The 26,617-nt window shown below is 33.9% G+C and overlaps 1 protein-coding gene across 2 annotated transcripts; it reads right to left on the bottom strand.

The window, feature by feature from the left end:
• Positions 1-5,838: 5,838 nt before the first annotated feature.
• On the bottom strand, positions 5,839-25,165 carry LOC148622221 (uncharacterized). Of its 2 annotated transcripts, none has more exons than XM_088571880.1 (2): positions 24,627-25,165; positions 5,839-8,017 (listed from the first exon to the last, which is right to left on the bottom strand). In XM_088571880.1, exon 2 carries the CDS (start codon positions 7,969-7,971, stop codon positions 6,811-6,813), a length of 1,161 nt encoding a protein of 386 aa, XP_088428006.1. In that variant the 5' UTR covers positions 7,972-8,017; positions 24,627-25,165; the 3' UTR covers positions 5,839-6,810. The 2 variants fall into 2 exon arrangements, with proteins under 2 accessions (XP_088428006.1, XP_088428005.1); XM_088571879.1 differs by lacking the exon at positions 24,627-25,165 and adding an exon at positions 22,248-22,702.
• Between the last annotated feature and the right edge of the window lie 1,452 nt (positions 25,166-26,617).

Genomic DNA, 26,617 nt, shown 5'->3' with positions numbered 1-26,617 from the left:
GAAAACACCAATGATACGGCGAAAAAAGCTGTTCTCGTGGCATATTTAGGGAAATCAAGTACTTGTCTTGAAAGAAAATAACTATTCGTATGTCTACGATATATTGGATGAGTTTCACTGAAAAGTTAGTTTTCCTTAAATGGAATCGTTACAAACTCAATTTGAAAAAAGAGTAAATTTCTTTTTAAGGGAACAACATGTTACGATTGAATATAAAGAAGATGAAGAGTAAATTGAGCATTCTGTTTTAAATGGAACTACTAATCCAAATGGGAAACAAATTGTGATTTAAACGTATCATATTACGGACATTATTATATCTGAACAATTCCCAATCGGACAACTTTGAAAACGACAAATGTAAAATATTTATCGTTATTTATTGGAATGATGAACTGTGAGAACATATGCATCATAAAACATTCATGTAAATTAAGGATATTAGGATGATGGCATGCAAAAGTCAAACAATGACATCTTTTTCCATTCAGATATTAAGTAATTTTTTGAATTGTTCAATCCATATGCATCTGCAGGGACTGCAAATAAATAAGTAAATGATGTCAATTTCCGACCAAGCATAGCGCATAGGTTTATCATTTTAGCGAAGATATTAAGGGAAAGGTTATTATGCAGACACAAAACTTTACACAGACAATTTAGAGAATACTGTTATAGACCGTCTATAAAACATTTGATTGATTTTCACTTACGGATTTGTCAATATTTTTGGCGAATGAAGAAATGACATCACATTCACAAAATATGCCCTTATCCACCAAACATTTTTTTTCAATAGTGCATTACGTGGAAAAAGAACCAATCAATCCTTAATTTTCAATTTTTGATTGAAATGTAGTAAATTAACAATAAAAAAATCATTGACGTCATTGTCACATGGTAAAATAATAAAAATTGAAGATCACACTCCTTTTGTGACCTTTATTCAGTGTATCGGTGGTTGACCTTTCCCTGCTCACAAACTTAAATGTCAATAAGATGTTTCTTTGTTTTTGTATGCTTGTTTTTGTTTTAAGTATTCTTGTATTCAGTTATTTAATCCAAATGTCTTTACGAGGCAGAATTAACAACAACAAAAGAAAAACAAAAACAAAAAAGGTCAAGGACGCAGTGTATGGACATATAACAACAAAGACATAAATTCTCATTTGAATACTTTCTTTTCCAGTTCACATCTCAGTCACTTTCTAATTTGACAATATTTATAATTAGAAATGTTTGGATACATATTCCTAGTAGATTTTGTATCATAAGTAAAAAAAAATGAACACATCCATTAATCGATGTTATATCAGTTTTTGATATGGATGTTGCGCATATTTATTTTCATTCAAACGCAAAACCGACTAAGATTGAACTTGTACCAAATTTTTAACGGAACCAGTTTAGGTTTTCACGAGAGGGTAATAGACAAAAAAAGCTATCACACTCTGAGCCGTGTGATTGAGCAGAATATTACCCTCTTATTGAACCAATCAAAACTCAGCAAATTGACATGAAGTATAATGAAATCATATATTTGATACATGTTTTATAAGTAAATATATATAGAATAGCCATACAGTGAAGGTCATAGAGGACGCTAATCCTACCGGTGCACCTGGACCATCCTCCCAGTTGCTATTGAACTTCGAGTTGCTCATTTACTTTTGTTGCTTTGTTCTTATTATTTTTGTAAATTTATGTTCTTTGTTGTGTGTGTCTGTTTTACCTGTCTATATTTACCCCTGGATTACTTTCTTTTGTTTTCCAATAGAATCTTGGTTCCATTGATTACTCTGTCAGTAACATGAAAAGGCGTTGTACATATTTTCATAATATTTTATGTTACTCAACATACATACCTTACACTCCAAAATTATATCACATGTCGTTAATGTATTTGATTGTTTTTAGGATGTACTTTAAATAGTTGTTGATTGATTAAAAGTCAGGTCGGTTGTGTCATGTAATAGGTTTACCGTATCTCCGGGTAATGAGCAAAAGTAAATTGGTTTCTTGAATTATTAACCAATGATTACTGCTATTGTATTCATTAATTTATAAAACTGGATGAGTTAACTTTGTTGTATCGTATAAACCAATATTGCAACGAATTGATTAATGTTTTGTTATTAAGCATGAAAAAAAATACTAACGCTCTATTTTCAGTGTATTGGTGGCATGAAATTAGTTACATTGGCTGCTCTTATTAAGGTCAAAGTGAACTTTCGGAAATCTGGTTTCAAAATATGTCCAGTTTGCACTTTGACAAAACAAAACTACCCCAGCTATCAATATTTATTGTTTTTTTTTTGGTGATCTTTGAAGGTTACTAAAAATACCATTCTTGTACAAGAAAATAATGGAAAAAGTTATTTTCTTTTTGTTCTAATAGCTACCTTTGCACTTAATGTAAGCACATTTAAGAGAATTTCACATTAAGAATTATAAATCAAAGATTGAAGTCTTCAAAGTCGCTAGTCGCCAGATATTCACTGTTACTGATTTTGGCTTACTTTCAATTACCGAAATGGTACAAATGGGATATGCTCTAAAATCGGGCGACTTCCGCTAAAATCTTGGTTCCCGTGATATTATTGCGTTCTCTTTCGTAATCGTTATGACATGAATGTTTTCAATCATCCGGGACAAAATTGAACAACTGACAATGGCGGTTACAGACCACCAATTCAACCAATGAGCATTTGGAACGTACGCAAAAATAGTCCTACGCAGAAATTACCCCTGTTCCTCATAGTGCTGTGAAAAAAGTTCTCATCTTATTTAAAAAATTTAAACTGTTTCTGAAAGAAAAAAAAACATTTCTGTACATTTTATAGGTGATTTTGTTTCTTGTGATGTGAAGCCTAATCTCCATAATGATTTTTAAATATACCCCTATCTTGTGAAAACACTGGGATTTCCCATGCTATTTATAGACCCTTCACTTCCGGTGACCAGTACTGCACTGCAAGTCTGCTAACCCCACATGCCATTCTGAGGATTGTGAGCTGACATATGTAGAATCATGCTGATATATAGTCCTCTGCAGGTTAAAGTTAAGGTAAAGTCCAGAGAAGCCATTGAATATTGTGAAATTAGCATAGAAGCCTATGGAAAGTGGAATTAGTGGTTTTTAGCCTGGCTATATTTGGATATCGGTGTCCTGATAATATATACGATATTGACCAGGGAACCAGTTTAGGAACCAGATTAAGCAGCTGGCAATGAATATTCATAAATATGGGGGCGTGGTAATGTATAAGAAACACCTATATAGTCTTGTAACAAACCTCAGTGCCTGAATCGGAAACTGGGTAATGTTCAAAGCTAACCTATCATTTCATGTAAACTTCACGTTCTCATACAAGCAAGAATCACGTAGAACACACGTGTATGATACTTAAGTGGTACATATCGTATCAGATGCTATGGTGGTAAACAAGGCGAGGATCTGCAGCATTACGTGGCGTATAACTACATACTTATGCAAATCATATGCGAATATTAAGTACTGGAATTACAAATGCAAGAACTCGCAAACGATATTAGCGACTTAAAAAGATGTGATTTTGAATAAAGCTTAGAAAGTTCATAATGTGTTTGACATACTGCGTATACTACTTGAGAATAAAATACATTTCACAAAAAAGTTTGGTAACTATGAACCAATTAATTACGAAAAAATGAATTAGCAAATTGACATCGAAATCATTATGGATATAAATGTGAAGTTGATATGTCTTTCAACGTGATTATTCGTTGTTCTTTGTCAAAGTAATTGTTTGATTTTCTCGGCATCAACGGTCACTATAGAAGTTACTTCCGCGACGATACTACATTTATTTTCTTTGGTATATAGGGGACCTCCAGGGAAATTAAGAAATAATAGATTATAAAAGTACAGCCCCAACTGCTCCGCGTGGCTCACTTTTAAAGAGACAATAAATGTGAAGTGAATATAAATCGGCAAAACAAAACGTTTCTTTTCCCTTGAAATGTATTGTAACATTTTGTCATGAAAATCGATCGCCGTTTTTCACCTGCTTTTGTGAGGAACCTATATTATCGAAATGATTGTATTATCTGTGGTGCTATAATAATAATTCTTCATGTGTATTTAATCATTGCTAAATTGTTATGAAAGTCACAGTTTTCATATGTATGGTTTAAAATTGAACATTTTGGTGATATTCCTACATTACTGGTGAAATGCTCATACTGGTATTAACATAGGTTTATCAAAACACATCGGCATCATCATACCGTGATAAACACAAGCGGAAAGATAATTAGAATAGATCCAGATTATTACACTTTACCATTATGTAAATGATCTTTTATCTTTTAACTTCTATACTCACAGCTGTCAAAGAGGGTCTCAAGTCCTACCACAACACTTGTTACTACGGTAGTGGTATTAATTCAATGTGGATCCTGAAAAAGTCGAAAGATCTTATGCAGACAATCAGTTCACGACTATTACGTGAATATAATAGCATTACAACCTATGATTTTTCAACACTGTATACTTCTATTCTCCATACTAGTTAAAATCTCGACTTAAAAACAATATACATCGTTGCTTTTCCAAAGAAGATGGTATCCCTAGATACAGATATATAGTTCTTGGTAGAGATTCCTCATAAGAAATAATTCCAAATCATCTTCCAAATATACAGAGAAAGATGTTTACAAAATGCTGAAATTTTTAATCGAAAACATATTTGTCCAGTGTGGTGGGACATTTCAATGGGAACAAATTGTGCTTCTCTACTTGCTGACCTATTCCTTCACTCTTACGAGGCTGACTATAGGTTACAGACCACCAATTCAACCAATGAGCATTTGGAACGTACGCAAAAATAGTCCTACGCAGAAATTACCCCTGTTCCTCATAGTGCTGTGAAAAAAGTTCTCATCTTATTTAAAAAATTTAAACAGTTTCTGAAAGGAAAAACATTTCTGTACATTTTATAGGTGCATTTTGCTTCTTGTGATGCGAAGCCTAATCTCCATAATGGTTTCTAAATATACCCCTATCTTGTGAAAACACTGGGATTTCCCATGCTATTTATAGACCCTTCACTTCCGGTGACCAGTACTGCACTGCAAGTCTGCTAACCCCACATGCCATTCTGAGGATTGTGAGCTGGCATATGTAGAATCATGCTGATATATAGTCCTCTGCAGGTTAAAGTTAAGGTAAAGTCCAGAGAAGCCATTGAATATTGCGAAATTAGCATAGAAGCCTATGGGAAGTGGAATTAGTGGTTTCTAGCCTTAATAGCTGATCTGATCCGAAAGAACGAATATCGTTAAGATAGGTCCTTAAATCTCCGTTTCCGCTATACAGATGAGGTATTATCTTTAAATAATAGTTTCGGGGATTTGATACATCTCATTTACCCCCAAGAACTTGAAATAAAGGATACTACAGACAGGGTAAACTCAGCCTCATATCTTAAATTACACTTAGTGATCGATGGTAAAGAAAAACTGACCAAACTTTACGACAAAGTGATGACTTTCTCTCCAGAATTGGCAACTTTGAGTTTTCATATCACAATTCATACAAGGTTATGTTGCTACAAGATTGAAGTCATCACTATAGAAGTTTTATGTTCGTCATCACATTTCCTCCATTACAGTTTAAGATCCTTATTCCAAATTTACATACTTTTTATACAGTAGAAATATATAACAAATTTAGCCATTTTCTTCTTTACGGTATGGTCATTACTTGAATTGGTATGACATTTTTTTGAAAAGAAAAGAAACATCGATTGTATCACACGTCAATTCATTAAATACTTGTTTATATCTATAATTGAATTTTATTAAAAATTTGCAGAAGTTCAAAATATATATTTACAGCACACATCACTAGATTTGGCTCCACACTTTACACTCTATATATAAACTTGATTGATAAGGCTTTATCTTACAGCACAGATATCTAATTATATTTAATCAATATTATTCTGCAATATGCAATGTAAATAAAAGAAGGTTTGTTACTTCCATCAAAAAGTTAATTGAGTCTGATATGGCTTCAATCTATCAAGATGTAGTTGATATATACAATAAAATAAATATTTTGTACATCAATAAAGTTATGTGTAATTTACACGAATTTATAGAAACAGATTTTTTTATAAGTCAAAAAACGTGTTTTTTCTTTTTATACTTGTATCATTTCAAGATGATGAATTATATGTAGGTGTTACGTGTAAAAGGATGAAGTTGAATATATTGGCATTTTTACGAAAAATTCTATCTTTTTAAATATACATTAACTTGGATTAATTTTTCTTCACAACTTTATTAAACTTTAAGGTGCAAGCTTAAAAAATGTTTCCTTTTTGTTAAATATTCGAAACAAAAAAGATCTTTACTCCGTATTACTGGTTGCCGGCCGAGAATTTACTACACATGCTTAAGTGTTCAATCTACGTTACTAAATAATATGTTAATGTTAACTTCCTGTCAGACTGAAATCATGATCTCAGTGCTTCTAAGGTCAAAAGTGTAATTCGTATTGATTACCGTTACATCCTCTAATAACTATCAAATGTAAAAATGAAGTCTAGGTTTTTTTGTATCAAAGCAGAAAATTCACTTGTTATCAGCGTGTGGGTACAAATAAATAAATATTTTTGGTATTGTTTTGAAGAATAATTGATTTCATATATTTTATAAATGGCATATAGTTGTTCAGAAAATGAAATTTGTCGATTTCTATGATCAATTCGCATTGTTTATACTTAAGAAAAAGTCATTGTTGGGTTATTTCATCCCAACAATTCAAACTAGATTTTCATTTGTATTCCTTGTCACGGACAGTGCTGTGCTTTGATTCAAAGTCAGGAAATCTTTCCGCGTTGTGTCATTGTCACTGCAGGGAGTTCGCAAACAAACTAACCGAAACAGTTCAGAGCGGAAATGCCTAGCAGTTACAATGTAAATGAATATATTACACGAATACTGCGATATACCTATTTCGTCTAAGATCTTCTTAAACATAAGCCATTTAAAGAATTTCTGCCAAGTCGGATCAAATGCAATTTCAGACGTTTTTAGACAAGGATTTCCGTACACATTGTACTGAAATAAATAAATGATCGTTAACGGAGCCGTTGTGAATACTCTGTAGAAGGATACTGCTAGAAGTGTTATTGTCGTTGGTAGTATTTTACTAGAAGGTTTACGTTGTATTACTTGGTTTTCATTTGTAGACTGAGAGTACGAGGATGGTGCGGATTCTCGCCTTTGAATAGTTGCTTCCCTTGCAGTTTTCATTACTACAATGTTGAATAACAATGTTACAAGTGGCACAACTATGAATATGATTATTTCCGTCACATAAGAAAATTTCTGGTAGAATTCTTTATGAATTGCTTTTATTTCGCCATTTTCGACATGCCAACCACTTATTTGTCCAAGCGATATAACAATAGCAAAAACAGTCAAAAATGCCACTTCTTTTGGAGCCCTGGAATGGCGCGAAAATCTTTCACTTTTAAATGGTCGAATTATTGAAACCAGTCGTTCACATGTAAATCCGAACACTAATAATGGACTCATATATTGTGAAAAGTAGAAAAGTACGAAGAAAATAGTACACCAAATAGGATAACGCAAAGTTGGCTTACCCCAACCATATTCCAACTCCATCAGAATATGTAGTGTTAGCATCATTGTATCTGTGATAGCAAGTACAGATAAGTATAGGGATGACGTGTTCAGCCTTTTTAGTCTTCGATTTGACCATACGTAGATGGTCAAGATGTTTCCTATAAATCCAATGCAATACCAAAATGGGGTAACTATTCTATCAATTTTCACAGCTTCTGGTGCAAAAATATCATAAAGACACGTTTGCCATTCTGTAGTACCTTTGTTGTCTGGACACAAATCCGTAGAGTTGGTCCAACTACTTCTGTTTTCTGTGAAGTTGCAATCCATTGGTCGGTTAATTAGCAATTGGTGATAGTACAAATCTCCTTGTAGACTGTAAAATAAAATAAAAACGATAGATTTTAAAACTTATTAGGCCCCGTGCAGGTCCGGGCGTTAAAAGAATAGGCCTGCAGCAGCGCTAAGCTTGTCGTAAAAGGCGACTAAATAGTGGCTCAGAACCCTAAGCGGGGGCTAGGGCGCTCTGCCCACAGAGCAACTGGGATGTGTGCCCCAGGTGGTGGAATGGGGTACCCCTGGCGTGTTGCATGCTGGAGTTGTCAGGCTATAATACGGAAAACCTGACCGCAAACCATAGTGGTGCACCGTGTTGGGAAAGATGCCACGTTCCTCGCACGTTAAAGAACCATACTGTGGTATTCTCCCGAAGTATAAACCATAGGGCTCCGCCACAGGAGGCTAAATTGCCCGACCCTACCCACCTCTCCCTATTTCCAGTGGCAATCAAAATTTGTCGACCCTATTGTCCTTGTGTCCCATCTCTCATTTCATCATCATTTCATGTTCATTTTATCATCAATTTCATGTTCATCGTCTGAATATAGCTGAACTATTGCTGCTCGGACGTTAAACCCCAACAAACAAACAAAAAGTCATTTGTTTTACTTTTTATGTATTTCCCTATAAAACCAAGATGGGAGGACAAACAAACAATCAAACAAAACTTTGGAGATTTGAAAGAAGAAGCCCTATCATGTACACGTTTCTAAGGATTTTTTAGGAATCGCTACTGATGAAACAGTAATTGCTCGACGTTCTGTTCAAAAGATATTTGATAAATAACGTCTAAACATAATACTCTACATCATATACATCTTAGTATAAGCTAAATAACGGAAATGTTGTGGAAGGGTAGTTCAGTAATCTTATTGGCAAAATTAAGAATCTCAAGTATTACATTGTCAAAGTGAATCTAAAAATATTTTTACAGTCAAAATTTATATGTCATAATTAGCTTTTTCTTGAAGCACTTTTTATTTTTTAAGAAAATGGTTAACGGGTTAAAAAGACCTAAACAAAACAAATAGAAAAATGTAAAAAAAACCCTACTTTTAGATGAACATTTAAGATTCTTACCAAGCCAAAATCTTGGACGCAGACTTGTATATAAATGAATGTCAATAATTTCATTATTTCTATGCTTTTGGAAATGAAACGTTCTGGTTGATTGATTGATTGATTGTTGGGGTTTAACGCCCGAGCAGCAATATTTCAGCTATATTCAGGCGATGAACATGAAATGATGATGATGAAATGAAAAAAAAGGCATGGGACACAAGGACAATAGGGTCGACAAATTTTGATTGCCACAAGAAAAAAGGGAGGGATGGATAGGGTAGGGCAATTTAGCCTCCTGTGGCGGAGCGCAAAGGTTTCTACTCCTATCGAATACCACATCAGGGTTCTTTAAAGTGCGACGAACGTGGCATCTTTCCCAACACAGTGCACCACTATGGTTTGCGGTAAGGTTTTCCGTATTATAGCCAGCATGACAATCTCAGCATGTAACACACCAAGGTACCCCATTTCACCACCTGGGGCACACATCCCAATTGCCCCCGGCTTGAGCACTATTTAGTCGTCTTTTACGACAAGCTTAGCGGTGCTGCAGGCCTATTCTTTTGAAACCCAGACCTGCACGGGGCGAAACGTTCTGGAAAGTAATCATACTTTGCATACTTCACAATGTACGTCTTTATTTAAAAACAAAATTCAAATATTGTGAAATATTGTGAAATAAATATCTTTTACGCACATATATTTGTTGGTAATTTAAAACTTAAAATAAATATAAACAGGCAAGGGGAAGACATTTTAATAAAAAAAATAAATAAATAAATAAATAAAAAAAAAAAAAAAAAATATTTAAGTACGTTTAAAACAATAACAACAACAGTAATTTGCATATGAAGAGAGTGTTGACGGATTAATACCAATGCAAGGTTCTTTGGGAGGAGGTATAATAATGACTATTACACTATCTGTACATTAGCTTGATGGTTAATCCATTATTTACAGTAAAATATAATGACAGACACGAACAGAGATCACAAGCTTGAAGATTTACAAATATGCAAGATGTTTATGTAATGCTAAAACCTATTCAAGGAAAACAAATTACATAACATTACGTTAAAATGATAATTTGAATTCAAATATTTTGGCAATTTTATTCGATCACCTTTTTTTATTTCTATGAAATAATTAATTTAACATCTTATAAATATGAAATGTATATATGAACACACCTTTTCATAATTTTTTATTTCCATGACACTTCGTTTATCTTGGGAAGTATTCCAAAAGTAGCAACGGTTTCATTAATAATACACTATTTCCAACCTGCACTCTCTTTTATCCAATTTTTATTTTTCCCTCGTGTTAATATATAATAGAACTGAAAATGAAAATGCAATATTTTGAACTATTGATTTACCAGTATTTTTACGACTATATTAGGCGACCAGTACGATAACTTATAAGCGTTTGAAGGATTTGTTTGGAAAGGACGCTACCGCGCTGTCTCCCAAATTTGACATGTACAGTGATTTATCTTTGAGATAGTAAGAAGAATGTGATTTATAGATGTAGATGAGAAAGTCAACCGATTTTCCGTTTTCTTTTTACTTAGCTTGAACGTAAATATTGTGATTGAAGGTAGGTCGAAGATGATGCTTGATTCCCACTTTTCCGTATTTCCTTATCAAGATTTTTCAGTCCAAAGTACGGGATATTTTGTATTTAAAAGTCGTGCAGATTACCTTAAATGCCATAGTTAATTGTCTTCTTGGTATGTTATACGGTATGTCTCCAGGAAATCTACATCTACTCAATTTAACATATCAAAATGTTTGAATTTCTGGATGAATAGACCATTATTTAAATTGAATCAATATCAAGTGTATGAATAAGATACACATATTTTTTTGTGAAAAAAAAACATTTTTTTCAATTTCAGCACTGGAATTTAGCTTAATCAGCAGACAAGCGTCTTCTTGCTAGTCCAATTCACCGCTTAAAAATATGGATAGAGTAAAATGCAGTCAACTGTCCCGTGATCGACAAAGTATATTCCTGATGTTTTTTATATCAAGTTTAGGGCATGCAATGTATTTATCAATAACGTCAATCAGCGACGGGTGGGATAAACGTGAAAACGTAAAAACAAAAACAAAAACAAAAAAAACTAATACTCAGTAGACGGAACAGTTTGTCAGATATTTCGATTGGATAAACTAAATAGTGAGGTTCATTTTTTGGCACATGTATCCGAAATTTCACGATAGAAGTGGAACAGAACGGCTTCATTGGCGATCATATGCAAAATATTCATTAAGGTTGTAGACATCTAAAATAGCTACGTATCTTATTTTCATGTCTAATAAGAAACACATTCGTATGTTTTTTTTTATAGAATTAAATAAAGATCAGAAAGATATCGATTCATCAAGTGAACAAAAAATTAATAAAAATAAAGCACAACAAGGAACAACAAAATAGTCGTCAGATGAAGAACAAGAGAACACTGGGAACAAGTAACACATATAAAACAACTGCACAAACCCAAGTGTTATTGTTTTATTGATAGGAATAGACAATTTGCCAAAGTTAATCTTATGGTAGTGTCATTAGGATTAAAAATGGACGTTGAATTACAACCCTGTACAACTTATAATAATCAGATACGTATTAAACCATTAAATATAACTTTTATTTTATAAACATAAGATGATGTAATGTGAAAATTTTCGTTTTGTTAAAAAACATTAAATATCAACGACAAGTTTTTCTTTCGCCAATTCATTCATTACTAATAGAGCATCTACAGACCGCTAAATAAACTTACATCACATTTGTGTCCCCCATTTTTGTCAAGATGTCATTTAGATCTACTTTTAAAAACGGAAATAACATGCATAAAATTACGTTTTCTCTAGAGAAAAAAGACCCAAAACAAAACAAATAGAAAGCAATAAATTGCATCAAAACAAGACAAGTTACATCAATGTTTAAACGATTATAAGTAACTGATACGAAACGCGATTTTACTCGAAATGTTATGATATATTTAATGTTTAATAAAACAGAAAAGCTTACCTGCACGTAAGATTAAAACTGATGAAATAAGAAATTTATCCAGCTGTAGTTAACATGGATACATAGTCATTAAATGGTGATTAAGAAAAAAGATACCATCGAAATATAAATGTTTTACTTTTATACAGCTCGTCTAGCCACTTTACTTACAATCGACACTGTAACAATCGTGTATGACCAATCGATTTTGGCCATCATTAAAACGTAACTTCTCATTAAAAAGCTACAAGCAGCGAAAACGAGGGCTCTTGCCGATTTATTACAATAATTGACATTGCATATATCATACATTAAAACTTTTTGACTACTAATTTATTCTAGACATGATCCTGGACTAGGATTACTCTGTCGACAGAGATACTGTAAATACATTATTGTAAAAGATTTGATTAAAACCGAATCTAAAAAAAATGTTTTTAATCTAAGCATTAATGATATTTTTTTTTATTTTACTGACCAAAATAAGGGCATATCCACTTCTTAACAGAATTTGTAGATGACTTCTGGGTAGGTTGTCTCATGGACATTTCAAATACATCTTCACTTCACTATATAATTCTTATCGCTGGCTGTCCAGTGATACAGGAAAAAAGACTGATTAAAAGACGTTTCTGCTTAATCTTCAATTAATTACAAGTAGGTTGTTATAAGATATAAGCCAAGACTTTTTCTTTTTAATATTCCGTCAATTAATCTTGTTGGTATTTGATGGCAAATGAAGAAAAACCATTGACGAATATAAATGGACGAGTGCATCCTAGAAGAATGAAATGGATCATGAGATAGGAGAAATTGAGTTTCTTTTGAAAGGAGAAAGGAGCTTAGTAGGCTCTTAATTGTGAACTTATTATTGAGGTTATTGCTTTTTACAATAATACCGCCATTCCTTTGATAAAAATCTAGTATTAACTGCACACTAACCAAGTTACAGCAGTTTGTTACACAACAGAGGCCCTGCAATATATTACGTGGTCAATCATTTCGTATTATGAATGATCGTGTTCAATTTTGATATCTACTTTTTGCAAGAAATTTCGTTAAACTGGAAAACCATCTCTTGAAAACAGACTGGTTTGGCGATTGCTGATAATCACCAAATCAACGAAAATTAGTAAAAATGGAAAATCTTTTAATTAGTGTAAAGAAAACTGCGTTTTTCATTATAACCACGAAATTGTTGTTTGTTTGCGTGTTTGCCCTATAAGGTAAAGGACAGTTAATACAGGTAGCCATACTGGTTAAGGGGTGGGGCAGGCACAAGTGGTGGTTGCCCTATAGTCTAGTTCGTCCATTCATTTAAAATCTTGACCGGGTTGCAAATTTTGTTGGAGGCAAGTGGGTAGATGTGTCGCCATCATAGTTGACAACCTTTGAGACCTTTAAACCGGATGGTCACACGTGAATTTAACAAGGCAACTTCGTGTCCGGACTTTACATTTTTAAGTCAAATTATTGTTTTCATTTCGTTTTGCTTTTTGATGTAAAAACTAATAAATCATATTCAGATTGTAACGTTTTTGTCTTTAAAAATAGGGTAATAAATAAGCATCAATGTTACCATTAGACTATCTTTACAAATCTTCTTCTAAAGATAAAAAATTCCAGTGAAATCAGAATTTTTAGAATTATAATAATGAAAAGAACATCGATCCCATGATCTCTTCTAGTTGTTGTCCTTTAGAGTAACAGGACAGCTCATGTAAGATAGAGACATGTCTATGTGATTTTCACATTTAATTAAGGAAAAAGGTCTCAATGAAATTTCTCAAGTGTCCTTTTCAAATGCTTATCGTATTGTTTGTTTGTTTAACGTCCGAGCAGCAGTATTTTAGCTATATTCAGACGATGAACATGAAATTGGTCTGTTTGTTTGTTTGATGGGGTTTAACGTCCGAGCAGCAATATTTCAGCTATATTCAGACGATGAACATGAAATGGATGATAAAATGGACATGAAATGAAAAAAAAGGATGGGTCACAAGGATAATAGGGTCGACAAATTTTGATTGCCACTGGAAAAGGGGGGATGGGTAAGGTCGGGCAATTTAGCCTCCTGTGGCGGAGCGCAAAGGTTCCTACTCCTATCGAATACCACAGCAGGGTTCTTTAACGTGCGAGGAACGTGGCATCTTTCCCAACACGGTGCACTACTATGGTTTGCGGTCAGGTTTTCCGTGTTATAGCCTGACAACCCCAGCATGCAACACGCCAGGGGTACCCCATTCCACCACCTGGGGCACACATCCCAGTTCCTCTGTGGGCAGAGCGCCTAGCCCCCGGCTAGGTTTCTGAGCACTATTTAGTCGCCTTATACGACAAGCTTAGCGCTGCTGCAGGCCTATTCTTTTAACACCCGGACCTGCACGGGGCACATGAAATTGGTGATAAAATGAACATGAAATGATGATGAAACGAAAAAGGGATGGGACACAAGGACAATGAGGTCGAGAATTCGAGCGGTGGGTAGGGTCGGGCAATTTAGCTTCCTGTGGCGGAGCCCTATGGTTCCTACTCCGGGAGAATACCACAGCAGGGTTCTTTAACGTGCGAGGAACGTGGCATCTTTCCCAACACGGTGCACCATTATGGTTTGCGGTCAGGTTTTCCGTATTATAGCCTGACAACCCCAGCATGTAACACGCCAGGGGTACCCCATTCCACCACCTGGGGCACACATCCCAGTTGCTCTGTGGGCAGAGCGCCCTAGCCCCCGGCTAGGGTTCTGAGCACTATTTAGTCGCCTTTTACGACAAGCTTAGCGCTGCTGCAGTCCTATTCTTTTAACATCCGGACCTGCACGGGCTTCAAATGCTTATCGTAAAACTTTACATAAATTCATGTTTTGTCGCGAAAAAAGCCTTTTAATTTTAAGTATAGATTTTTCATTGCTTGGAAAATGATCTGATTCAGTAGATAAAAAAAGCTGGTTTTGAAATGTGACTGGGATAATGAAAATAGAAAACGGGAATTCCCCTACATTTCAAAACTAAAGGGTACACATATCAAACTGACAAGAAGATGAATGTAGTAAGTGATATTAATTTCATGGACATTGATTGGCACAAGGATAGCATCAGGTGGCTTACCTGTATTCTGGTGTCATGGGAAATTGAATGAAAGTACTTATTGAAGTATTTCTCTTATCAATGCATAATTTTCGATATTGATTATTACACAATAAATTTGTATACGGCCTGGGTCCACTACATTAAACATTGATAACACAAGCTTAAAAAAACTAATTGAGGGGCAAATATTGCAAAAAGAGATCATTAAGTCAGCTTATAATTTCATTTTCATGTGTAACAAATCCTTACTATTGTTAAAAAATAAATCGAAACCAGAGAATGAAGAACGGTCTCATTTAATCAGAATCACAGCTAAATTCCATATAAGACTAAGATATGAATATTCATATGTAACTTTAAAAGTCTACTTCGTTTCTTTCATTTATATAAAGAACGTATCAAAAAGGCGTTTTCGTGGTATGTATTTCTTACACTTAACTTTTGTATCTACTCAGTAAATTCTTTGAATGTTCATTATGTAGGACGTCATTTTGTTTTGTTGTTTTTTTAATACATCACCTGGCATATATCCAAGCAATTTAGAAAAATACTTCTACTGACGCCATGAACAGACATTCATAAGCAATTTGGAAAGAAAAAAAAATTGTTTTTACTTTATACAGATAAAATTTAAATGTCAATTAAAATGTACTTGATTTTCATACTACAAAAACAAGGTACCTGTGTCTAAAATTTCAAACCTTACCCCACACAGTAAAATCAATGAATCAAAATCAGAGATAAGCTTATTAATTTTGATAAAAGTTGAATAATTCATTAGATAAAAAAATTTATAGAGCTTTAAAAAAGTAAAAGATATCTATACCACTAAAGGAAGAGACCGATTTCTTTGAACCGCAGCTCCTCTGAAATAATACAAGGTCGAAAATATTTGTAATATGAGGTATAAATGTAGTGTTGTGTACTTCCTAAATTTGTATTTGAAACAATCATTTTTCTACGGAAAACGCGATTTTTTTGGAAAATATCCAAATTTGAAGACCGTCATTGGTCCGTGTGTTTTGATATGCTTTCGCGCATGCTCAATCGACATACTGCCCGGATCACGTGCACATTTTGCTTAATTAAACGACATCCACCATTTTTCCTTAACGGGCCATTTCAACTTTTAAAGTCTTTACTTTGCGTTTTTCGGTGTCGTCGTCGTAAAACATCAGCTCCTCCCATTACCCTGGGTCAAGATGAACCCGGGACCAATTAAACAGCTTCATACTCCAATTAAACCAATTTTGCTAGAAAAGTTCATTGGCATGAGAATATGAAACTTTGCTTTGGACGAATCATATAACTTCCGGTAGGGGCTTGGTTTTTGTCTTTGGTTGATAAATATATTTCGATCTAGACGTTCGGCCCCGTGCAGGTCCGGGTGTTAAAAGAATAGGCCTGCAGCAGCGCTAAGCTTGTCGTAAAAGGCGACTAAATAGTGCTCAGAAACCTAGCCGGGGGCTAGGCGCTCTGCCCACAGAGCAACTGGGGTGTGTGCCCCAGGTGGTGGAATGGGGTACCCCTGGCGTGTTACATGCTGGGGTTGTCAGGCTATAATACGGAAAACGTGACCGCAAACCATAGTGGTGCACCGTGTTGAGAAAGATGCCACGTTCCTCGCACGTTAAAGAACCCTGCTGTGGTATTCGATAGGAGTAGGAACCTTTGCGCTCCGCCACAGGAGGCTAAATTGCCCGACCTTACCCATCCCCCCTTTTTCCAGTGGCAATCAAAATTTGTCGACCCTATTATCCTTGTGACCCATCCTTTCTTTTTTTCATTTCATGTTCATTTTATCATCCATTTCATGTTTATTGTCTGAATATAGCTGAAATATTGCTGCTCGGACGTTAAACCCCAACAAACAAACAAAAAGTCATTTATTTTACTTTTTATGTATTTCCCTATAAAAACCAGGATAGGGAGGACTTGAGCTAGATGTTCATAGAACAATTTTTTTTAAATTTTTTAAATTTTTTTATTTATTTCTTTATTTTTTTTTTATTAAAATGTCTTCCCCTTGCCTGTTTATATTTATTTTAAGTTTTAAATTACCAACAAATATATGTGGGTAAAAGATATTTATTTCACAATATTTCACAATATTTGAATTTTTTTTTTAAATAAAGACGTACAAACAAACAAACAAATCTAGACTTTCGAGAAAAGATACTTTTAAGGTAAGGAAGGGTTAAAAAATAAGTAATGTGAATGAAAAAAAGGGAAAAAAGACAATTCGCTTACATGCATTAGGACAGTACGTATTTTTGCACGCTGCGCACAAAAAAAGACAAATCTGAGTCAAAAGAAAACCAAGTCTCCCCAAAACGTTTATGGTCAACTCCTCTTAAACCACTTAAGCAATTTGAAAAACTGTACATCATTGATGTATGGTAAATTATCATAGATCCTTTACTACGATTAGTTATTTTGTTTGGATCCGTCAAATTAGTCCTGTGTCCACACTTTGCTCAATCGACCGCGATTTCGCGAGCATCCTCTAGTAACACTTATGTCTATACAAATCGCAATGACAAACTGAAGTTTAAATACCTCATTTTACACCTAGCGATATCAGGGGTTTTGATGTTGACTAGTCAGAGGGAGCAAAATCATTTACTTATTGAATTGACCTAGGTTGAAGAAAATTTGAAAGTTTTGCAAACACTCATGTATGACTAATTTCAAATTTAACCGAACAGATTATACCTCAGATTACCTTTAGACAGTTTTGATAGTAAATCCAAATGAGTCTCCATAAACCATTCTTTTTATTGAAGTCATTGCATCATTACAATCGCGTTTGAAAAAAAATGTTTGTTTTATGATTGAAGCCATATTAAATTCATGTACTGAATACAAAAATACCAATCATATATATTGCAAATTTTGATAGGATGTACACTGTTTCAATGAGTTAGCGCCAATCAGTAGCATTAGAATCAAATGTATGGGAAGATCTTAATCCAAAAATTCATTGTATACAAGAAGTACTCAAAACCCAAACTATCGAAATAGGAAGTCAAATCCATCACCGAGAGGTTCTACTAAGTGCAATACAAGAAATGAAGCCTCAGTGTTTTAGGTAAATTTAAATTTGTATCCTAATATTGATAAATATGATAAACAAAATCTTAATAATTTGCCCATTCAATTAGATTTTAAATGCAACTGCACTGAATGAAATGTTTTAAATGTTTTACATTCTTTTGATTACCACTATAACCTTGGTTCCCTTGATTACTCTTATAAACCGATTAAAATGACGTATGGGTTACGCCTAAATATTAAAACATGTCCATAATTTGTATTTAAATTTTGAATCCTGCAAGTTGTCACCTCGTTTAATTTTTGTTAGAAAACGTGATTATCGAATTTTTGGGTTAATTTATAATTCAATGCTTTCAAAATTGTCGTATTTAAGTATATGAAATAAATATAAAGGTTAAGGGACATAAAGCGGTAGCTAGAATTGAGTAAGACCAATTCAAATAGTTAGTTAAGAGTTTCAAACTGAATCATATTAAGTTAAAGCTTCAAGGTAAATATTGCAGTCTGTCATCTTGAATTCCTGAATCGCAAATATAGAAAAAAAAACGACCAGAAATTCTTAAAGCTTTAGAATGATTATTTGAAACATTGAAGATCAATATTTAGCCATAATTCAATTTTTTAGATCGATACTGTTTCTCATATTTTACAACATAATACAATATTGTTCGTTTATAATGTCTTTCTGATAAAATTTGAACTCAGTTTGTTAATCTGTGATTGCGATCACAAATTCTATGAGGTGTACACATTTTAGTTTTTATAGACAAAACCTTTCGTAAGGAAGAGTTTTCTGATTATAAAATACCTTAATGTTTGGATGTATTCCTGTTTATCGGAAATGTTTCTATGAAATAATTAAGAGCTTTTGTAGCATCTTAAATGAAAAGAATCGATTCCGACCTGTCAACAATCAAATTACACCACAGCGAAACAAGACATTAAAGATAAAAGTCTAACAACCGAAATGATTGAGTATAAAAATTATCATACAAACAGTTTGTGTGTTAGTTTGTTTGTTGGGGTTTAACGTCCGAGCAGCAATATTTCAGTTATATTCAGACAATGAACATGAAATGGATGATAAAATAAACATGAAATGATAAAAAAAGGATGAGCCATAAGGACAACAGGGTCGACAAATTTTGATTGCCACTAGAAAAAGGGGAGATGGGTAAGGTCGGGCAATTTAGCCTCCTGTGGCGGAGCGCAAAGGTTCCTACTCCTATCGAATACCACAGCAGGGTTCTTTTACGTGCGAGGAACGTGGCATCTTTCCCAACACGGTGCACCACTATGGTTTGCGGTCAGGTTTCCCGTATTATGGCCTGACAACTCCAGCATGCAACACGCCAGGGGTACCCCATTCCACCGCCTGGGGCACACATCTCAGTTCCTCTGTGGGCAGATCGCCTACCCCCCGGCTAGGTTTCTGAGCACTATTTAGTCGCCTTTTACGACAAGCTTAGCGCTGCTGCAAGCCTATTCTTTTAACACCCGGACCTGCACGGGGCCCTACAAACAGAACTTGAAATTAAATTTTATCATAAAACATGTTTAATTTTGAAAGATCCATGAGATATTTAATCCTTTTTTCCCTTCAAAGCCAAAGTATACACAATGATTTCACTTCAGCAATATTTGTTTGTTTATTTGTTGGGGTTTAACGTCCGAGCAGCAATATTTCAGCTATATTCATTCGAGATTTCAGCAAGAAACTACTATCTTTAATGAAATATATGATAACAATTGCAGTTGATTTTTCTCTCTTTTTTTTTAGAAATTATTTTAAACATAAACTTCTGTTATGTTGACGTTAAAAATACCGTCATTATCACCATAGTCGACGAAAAAATACAGAAAGTTTTATTTTTATTTAGGAACACTCAGAAGTAAGGAGCCTTGGTCATGGAAGGGATGTATAGATTAGTGTGATTTTTCACTTGCTCTATGACTTCTTATATACATTGTTTCTGTATCATATCAGCCCTTTGAGGTTGATTTTTTTTTTACATTTGAACTCGTGATTTAAGTTTTCTAAGTTTATAGGGAATAATTCAGTCAAAGTTATGTGGTTTTTGTCTATGACCTTAGACATTGATTGTCAGCATTAACAAGTGTAACAAATAATTGTGTCGTATTTTATTTTTATTTGATATTCATTGGCTTAAAGTTCTGTTGTTTGTAGTATTCGAAAATATATAGCATCCAATCAAGAAATTAAAAACTTTCTTGAACTACAAACTTTCAATGACTTAGTGATTTATTGTTGGGGTTCAACACCCGAGTAGCAATATTTCAGCTATATGCAGGCAATGAACATGAAATGAATGATTAAATGAACACCACCACCTGGGGCACACAACCCAGTTGCTCTGTGGGCAGAGCGCCCTAGCTCCCGGCCAGGGTTCTGAGCATGCACTATTTAGTCGCCTTTTACGACAAGCTTAGCGCCATGCCTTTGACACCCGTACCCGCACGGCGCACAAACTTTCAAAAGAAATGGAATGTATAATAGATGATATATACATATTTTATTATAGAATAGTTTAATAATTTGTTCATTTATATCATAAAAATCATAAAAATTAATTACTTTTCATAATATAGCTAGGAGATTAGTATTGTTCATCTATGTGTAAACGATAACCCAGTAGTGACATGTATTATATATTGCCATTCTTCGCTTTTTAATTATGTTAATGATAGCTCCACCAACTTTTGACAATACACATATTTATGTGTTTTGCATGCAGTAAGAAAATTCGAACAATTAATACACATTCAGCTAATTTTGTCTTTGATTGGTTATTAGTATATTGAATTTTTAATGAATTTGATATATTTAAATGGACCTGGTCATCATTTTGTGTCTGTCATTGTCGTTAACTTTTCATCAAAAGTCTTTTTTCTGAAACACATGAGTTGACTGTTTCCATATTTGGTCAGATGATTTATTCTGGTATATTGCATTATATGTCGATTATGCTAAGCATACGTAAAAATGACCGGCTTGCTATTAAGAATTTGCTCTTCATTGTAATTTCGTTGCACCTATTCCAAAGCACTTGAGATTGTGCGTACAACAGATACATTTTATGAGAACGAGGGAGGAGAAAAACTCATACTTTACGATAAACGCAATAACGTTTTATTAATTTTGTCAAATTTGCATTTGTCAGTGCACAGTACCATAGCCCGTCGAAGCAGAAGTACATACTTGTACCGTGCTAAACTTTTTAAAAAAATTTGTAACAAAGTTATGTTCCCAATAGACTTGTGTCACCAATTTTAAATGTTATATTATCGACATTATAAACTTGTGGTTCATTATGGTCAGGACATCTCCACATTGGTTACAGATTCCTTCACAAAATCTTAGTTTCAAATTTGGCATCATACTACTAGGCGGTAGTTTGTTTGTTGTTGTTGGGGTTTAACGTCCGAGCAGCAATATTTCAGCTATATTCAGACGATGAACATGAAATGATAATGAAATGAAAAAAGGGATGGGATAAAAGGACAATGGGGTCGACAAATTTTGATTGCCACTGGAAATAGGGAGAGGTGGGTAGGGTCGGGCAATTTAGCCTCCTGTGGCCGAGCCCTATGGTTCCTACTCCGGGAGAATACCACAGTAGGGTTCTTTAACGTGCGAGGAACATGGCATCTTTCTCAACACGGTGCACCACTGGTTTGCGGTCAGATTTTCCGTATTATAGCCTGACAACCCCCATAGTGCTCCCGTCAGCCCCTGCACGATTGTGATGCTACGATGAACAGTTAGTTCATGCACGGGTAGGAAAGTTGGCGGGGCTAAATGTTATATACTGTCAAGTGACCATATATCATCAATAACATTTTGGTTCCTGAAATTGTACGACTGCATTTTAAAATATCCATTATTTGTATAAACTTGTTATAATGTGCTTTTTACAATGTCTATTAGATATTCCATGTGTACAACAAGATTAATATAAGGAGACACTCATACCAAATAATTATGATATAGAAAAAGAAATGCTTAAAACCTATACAAACCAGCAAGCATGACTATCGCATACTCCACATACATCAGCTATTGGTAATGCCTTGTGTACGAATATGTTTGGATGTATCACAACTCGTTTAAAGTCTTGACGGCACACATTTTATTATAACCACTAATTAGAAGAGGATCAGTTATATACTACCGGTTATATCAGACTGATAGATGCTCGATGGTTATTACTAAAAGCGTTAGGAAGATTAAAGATAAAGGATTAAAAACGTACTTTTAGCGATAAAACCTTGCCCCCAATAGCATATGTTGCAAATGTACTTTTTTTTGTCTTTGATACAAAGCTGTTTGTTTACCAGCGACATATACCAACATTTGATATTTATTGTTAAATTCCAACAATCATTGTTAATGAAGCGATTTGTTGTCTATTGTCGACTTATGTTACTGTTTATAAATGTTGAACAAAAGAACATGCCAATAGTCTCAAAATTAATACAATGTCATGTACTTGTAAAACAATATATTATTTTTTTTACAAAAGCAGAAGACGAAAAAGAACATTCAAAAACAAAATGCGCACATGAGTATACATCTAGAAACTAAAAAAGTACAAATCAATACAAAACATATCTTAATTTAGTTAGATTACTGTACTTTATGTACATAATTTTGAAATCATTGCACATTTTTCACTTAAGAGTCAAACATAGAATTTTTTGCAAAATTACTAAGTAAAACTATTCAACTATGCACATTCTAATAATTTTTTTTTTATAAAGAAAACATGTTTTTTTACCAGTAGACCCTCATCACCCTTATTACATAACACGCATGTAACATTTCAAAAATGCTTGTTATAATGAAGATGACCGCTGCTAATTAAACACTAGTTTGGATTTTGACGTATTTGAATCTTCCCACTGCTAACGTTTCGGAATTTTTTTGCCGATTTCTTTTTGGATGAACTGATACATATAATGTAGTAAAACATAATCAAAGGAAATCCAACGTTGCATACAGTAACGCATAACCACATTTTTATATACTTTATTGACATTACTGAAAAAAAAAACAATCGAGCTCTTCTGAACTTATTAATAATTTCGCATTTGCATCAATAAGGCAGTTGCGTTTGAAGGAGTATTAGTTTTTATAGTTCAAGTACACATGTTCATCTATCATAAGAACATTCGATTGATTGATTGATTGTTGGGGTTCAACGTCCGAGCAGCAATATTTCAGCTATATTCAGACGATGAACATGGAATTGATGATAAAATGAACATGAAATGAAAAACGGATGGGACACAAGGACAATGAGGTCGACAAATTGTGATTGCCACTGGAAATAGGGAGAGTTGGGTAGGGTCGGGCAATTTAGCCTCCTGTGGCGGAGCCCTATGGTTCCTACTCCGGGAGAATACCACAGTAGGGTTCTTAAACGTGCGAGGAACGTGGCATCTTTCCCAACACGGTGCACCACTATGGTTTGCGGTCAGGTTTTCCGTATTATAGCCTTGACAACCCAAGCATGTAACACGCCAGGGGTACCCCATGCCACCACCAGGGGCACACATCCCAGTTCCTCTGTGGGCAGAGCGCCCTAGCCCCCGGCTAGGGTTCTGAGCACTATTTAGTCGCCTTTTACGACAAGCTTAGCGCTGCTGCAGGCCTATTCTTTTAATACCCGGACCTGCACGGGGCCTAAGTACACAAAGAGTTCGAATTGAAAAAAAGATATACAAAAAAAGAAAAAAAAAAAACTTGCGTGAAAAACTGAATCTGCTCAAAACTGTGCAATTTTTGTACTAACGTCGATTTCAAAACCAGAAAAAAATCGCGGTATTACCAGAAAAAAAAACTTAAAAGTTTCATTTTAATGTGAACTGTTCTCTGCAATTCGACAATGCTATGAAGATTACTTTCAGTTGCCTATAGCTTTATGAATAAATACATGATTTCATAAATCATGTAACGTATTGAAAAACATTTTAAGAAGAAAGAAACGAAGTTTATTTCTTTGAATATTGATCGCCGAATTGTATATCTTTACCGAAAATTTAAAATTAAGACCGCCCGGTGAATATTAGTAAAGTGACGTCAGAAGATTAAACCTAAGAGGGAAACCTATTATAGTTCTTATCGATAACATTTAGCCACTGATACCAAATTGACTCGTTTTTACCGAGTAAAAAGGTTCGCGAGAGGATTGTTATAATAAAAGGCCTTTCCCTTATTTTCATAAGAATTTTTTTTTCACATCCATTTTTTCACTGTTTCGCCTAAATCGTAAATCAAAGACAAAGGCAAACTAGTTTTTTTTTTTAACATGGAAATAATATATTATATTTGCAAAATTAAAAAAAAACAAGACCCATATCCAAAGAATAAAATATGCAAATATTGTATTTTCTTACCTCAAATATTTTAATTCAGAAATAAATATTCCTTTTATATCTACTAATTGTGGAGACGTATGTCTTCGTAACAATCCAATATCTTCGGTGTGTAAAAGCTCCCACAAGCTATGCTTCTAAGTATTTATACATCAATTATTGGATGAATTTTATTCGCCTTGATTGTTTAGAAATTTCTCTTCGTAGCAAGAATTATTTCTAGTTTTGAAAAGGACACCCGAATGCATTTCTACAAAGGAAAGGATGCATCATTCAAATCCTGTCTTATTGATTATTAAGTATTGTTAAAAGAAATTCGATATAAAAATGACGACTTTTTACTGAGACTCCCGACTTAACTTTACAATACTCGTATACCAATGACGTTATTGTAAAACTGTCTAAATCTATATTTTATGGTTTGATGTCAATAGTCTTAACTCGTCGAGGTTGCAGTTGACTAAATCTTTGCCGTCATAAAAGCAATATTATTTTTTTTATAACATAAATTACAAAAAGGGTGACGAAAATATACTCGGTAATATTTTTGCTGAAAACATACATTACATGCCCAAGAACAAGATCAGTTTGAACTTATTTTACATGAAAACAAACTAAGTACAATATGGTATTTTTGCATCTTAAACATCTGTCAAAATGGAAAGTCAAAAACGAAAGTAGCTTTTTCCCGTCACCACACATTCTATTAGAAATCAGAAGGCAACCATATATATCCTTATACGAATAAATGAAATCTTTATTGAGTTTCATCTTGAAAAAAAAACCCAAAATAGTCATATAAACGTTGTAAATTTAAGTATTCTATACACGTGTTATCATCAGCATTAGAATAGACTGAAGCCTCATTCTTGTTTTTTGGTGCCATTATCAAGTAGTTTTTATCATGTTTGTTAACTGTCTACTTAAATTGTCAGAGATAGGGATCAACGTTGCTTTCTTTATGATCAAATAATTATTTTGTGCATACAGGCAGGAGTGAACATTCGTAGAAGGCGCATTCCCTATCTGTAAAGCGTTCTTGTAAGCCGATTTCCAATTTAAGCTTGATAGTTCATGTAAGATAAGACAATGCAGCTCTAAGGACTATAGTATTTAATAAAAAAAATTAGAGTAATTGCGTAAGATCTTATCTAGCGTGTAACATATGTTAAGATTTAATTGGTTAAGATGAGATGTTTGCATGTTTTAATGGTTATCGTGTTTGAAAGCTAATTTTTATTATTTGAAATTATTATAGATTTGCAATATTATCATTCAAGCTTTAATGTTGTGAAATATATTTGCTCGAAACATTACAAATTAAATCAGAGATAAAGTTCAAATGTAATGGTTTTGATCGGAAAAATAATTGGCAAATACATTTAAATCAAGTACTCTAAACAGAATAGCATGGTTTATAAACCTACAGTAAAATACAAAAAAAATCTTAGATCATGAAACCAAAGAATCAATTTCTTAAAACAATGCAACTTTACTATTGTATCATCATTACACTTTTATGACAGAGCACCATTTTGATTGAATTTTAAGCACGTTTGAGTAGAAAATGCATCTTCAGAGTGTATTATCAGGTCACAATAACTACAACAATAAGAGACAAAACACCATAAATCAAACATTTTAACTAAAAGAATACACACAGTTACTTAAAACGAAAGAGCAACCCGGACTCCACTTAAAACTGGGAGTAAAGAACATGTGTACCGCTAGGGTAAACGACCCTTGCTTTTCTAGAATCATTTGTCCAATTTTCCATGATGTCTAATACAGAGAAGAAGAAGAAATCTACGACATTGTAAAAATTCTGTGCCTATGGTGGAGATGGCCATATCATTAAATCTCCACATGATATCAACGATTAAACTTTTGAAGAGACATGATGTAAGTTTTATGGCAACATAACCTTGCTATCTCGTTAATAAGTTACAAGGTACAACGTTTTCCCGACAGTTTTTGATATAGCGTTTGATCTGTGATATAAAAACCTTATA

This window comes from Perna viridis, chromosome 3, assembly GCF_037379345.1.
Source record: "Perna viridis isolate PV_CMFRI_1.1 ecotype Kerala chromosome 3, ASM3737934v1, whole genome shotgun sequence".
Lineage (NCBI taxonomy): Eukaryota > Metazoa > Mollusca > Bivalvia > Mytilida > Mytilidae > Perna > Perna viridis.
The sequence above is the reverse complement of the archived record's forward strand: the minus strand, read 5'-3'. Positions and strand labels throughout refer to the sequence as shown.

What these genes read in the sequence shown, in the direction of transcription:
- LOC148622221 (XM_088571880.1), bottom strand. Translation starts at nt 7,971, where the DNA reads ATGGATTGCAACTTCACAGAAAACAGAAGTAGTTGGACCAACTCTACG.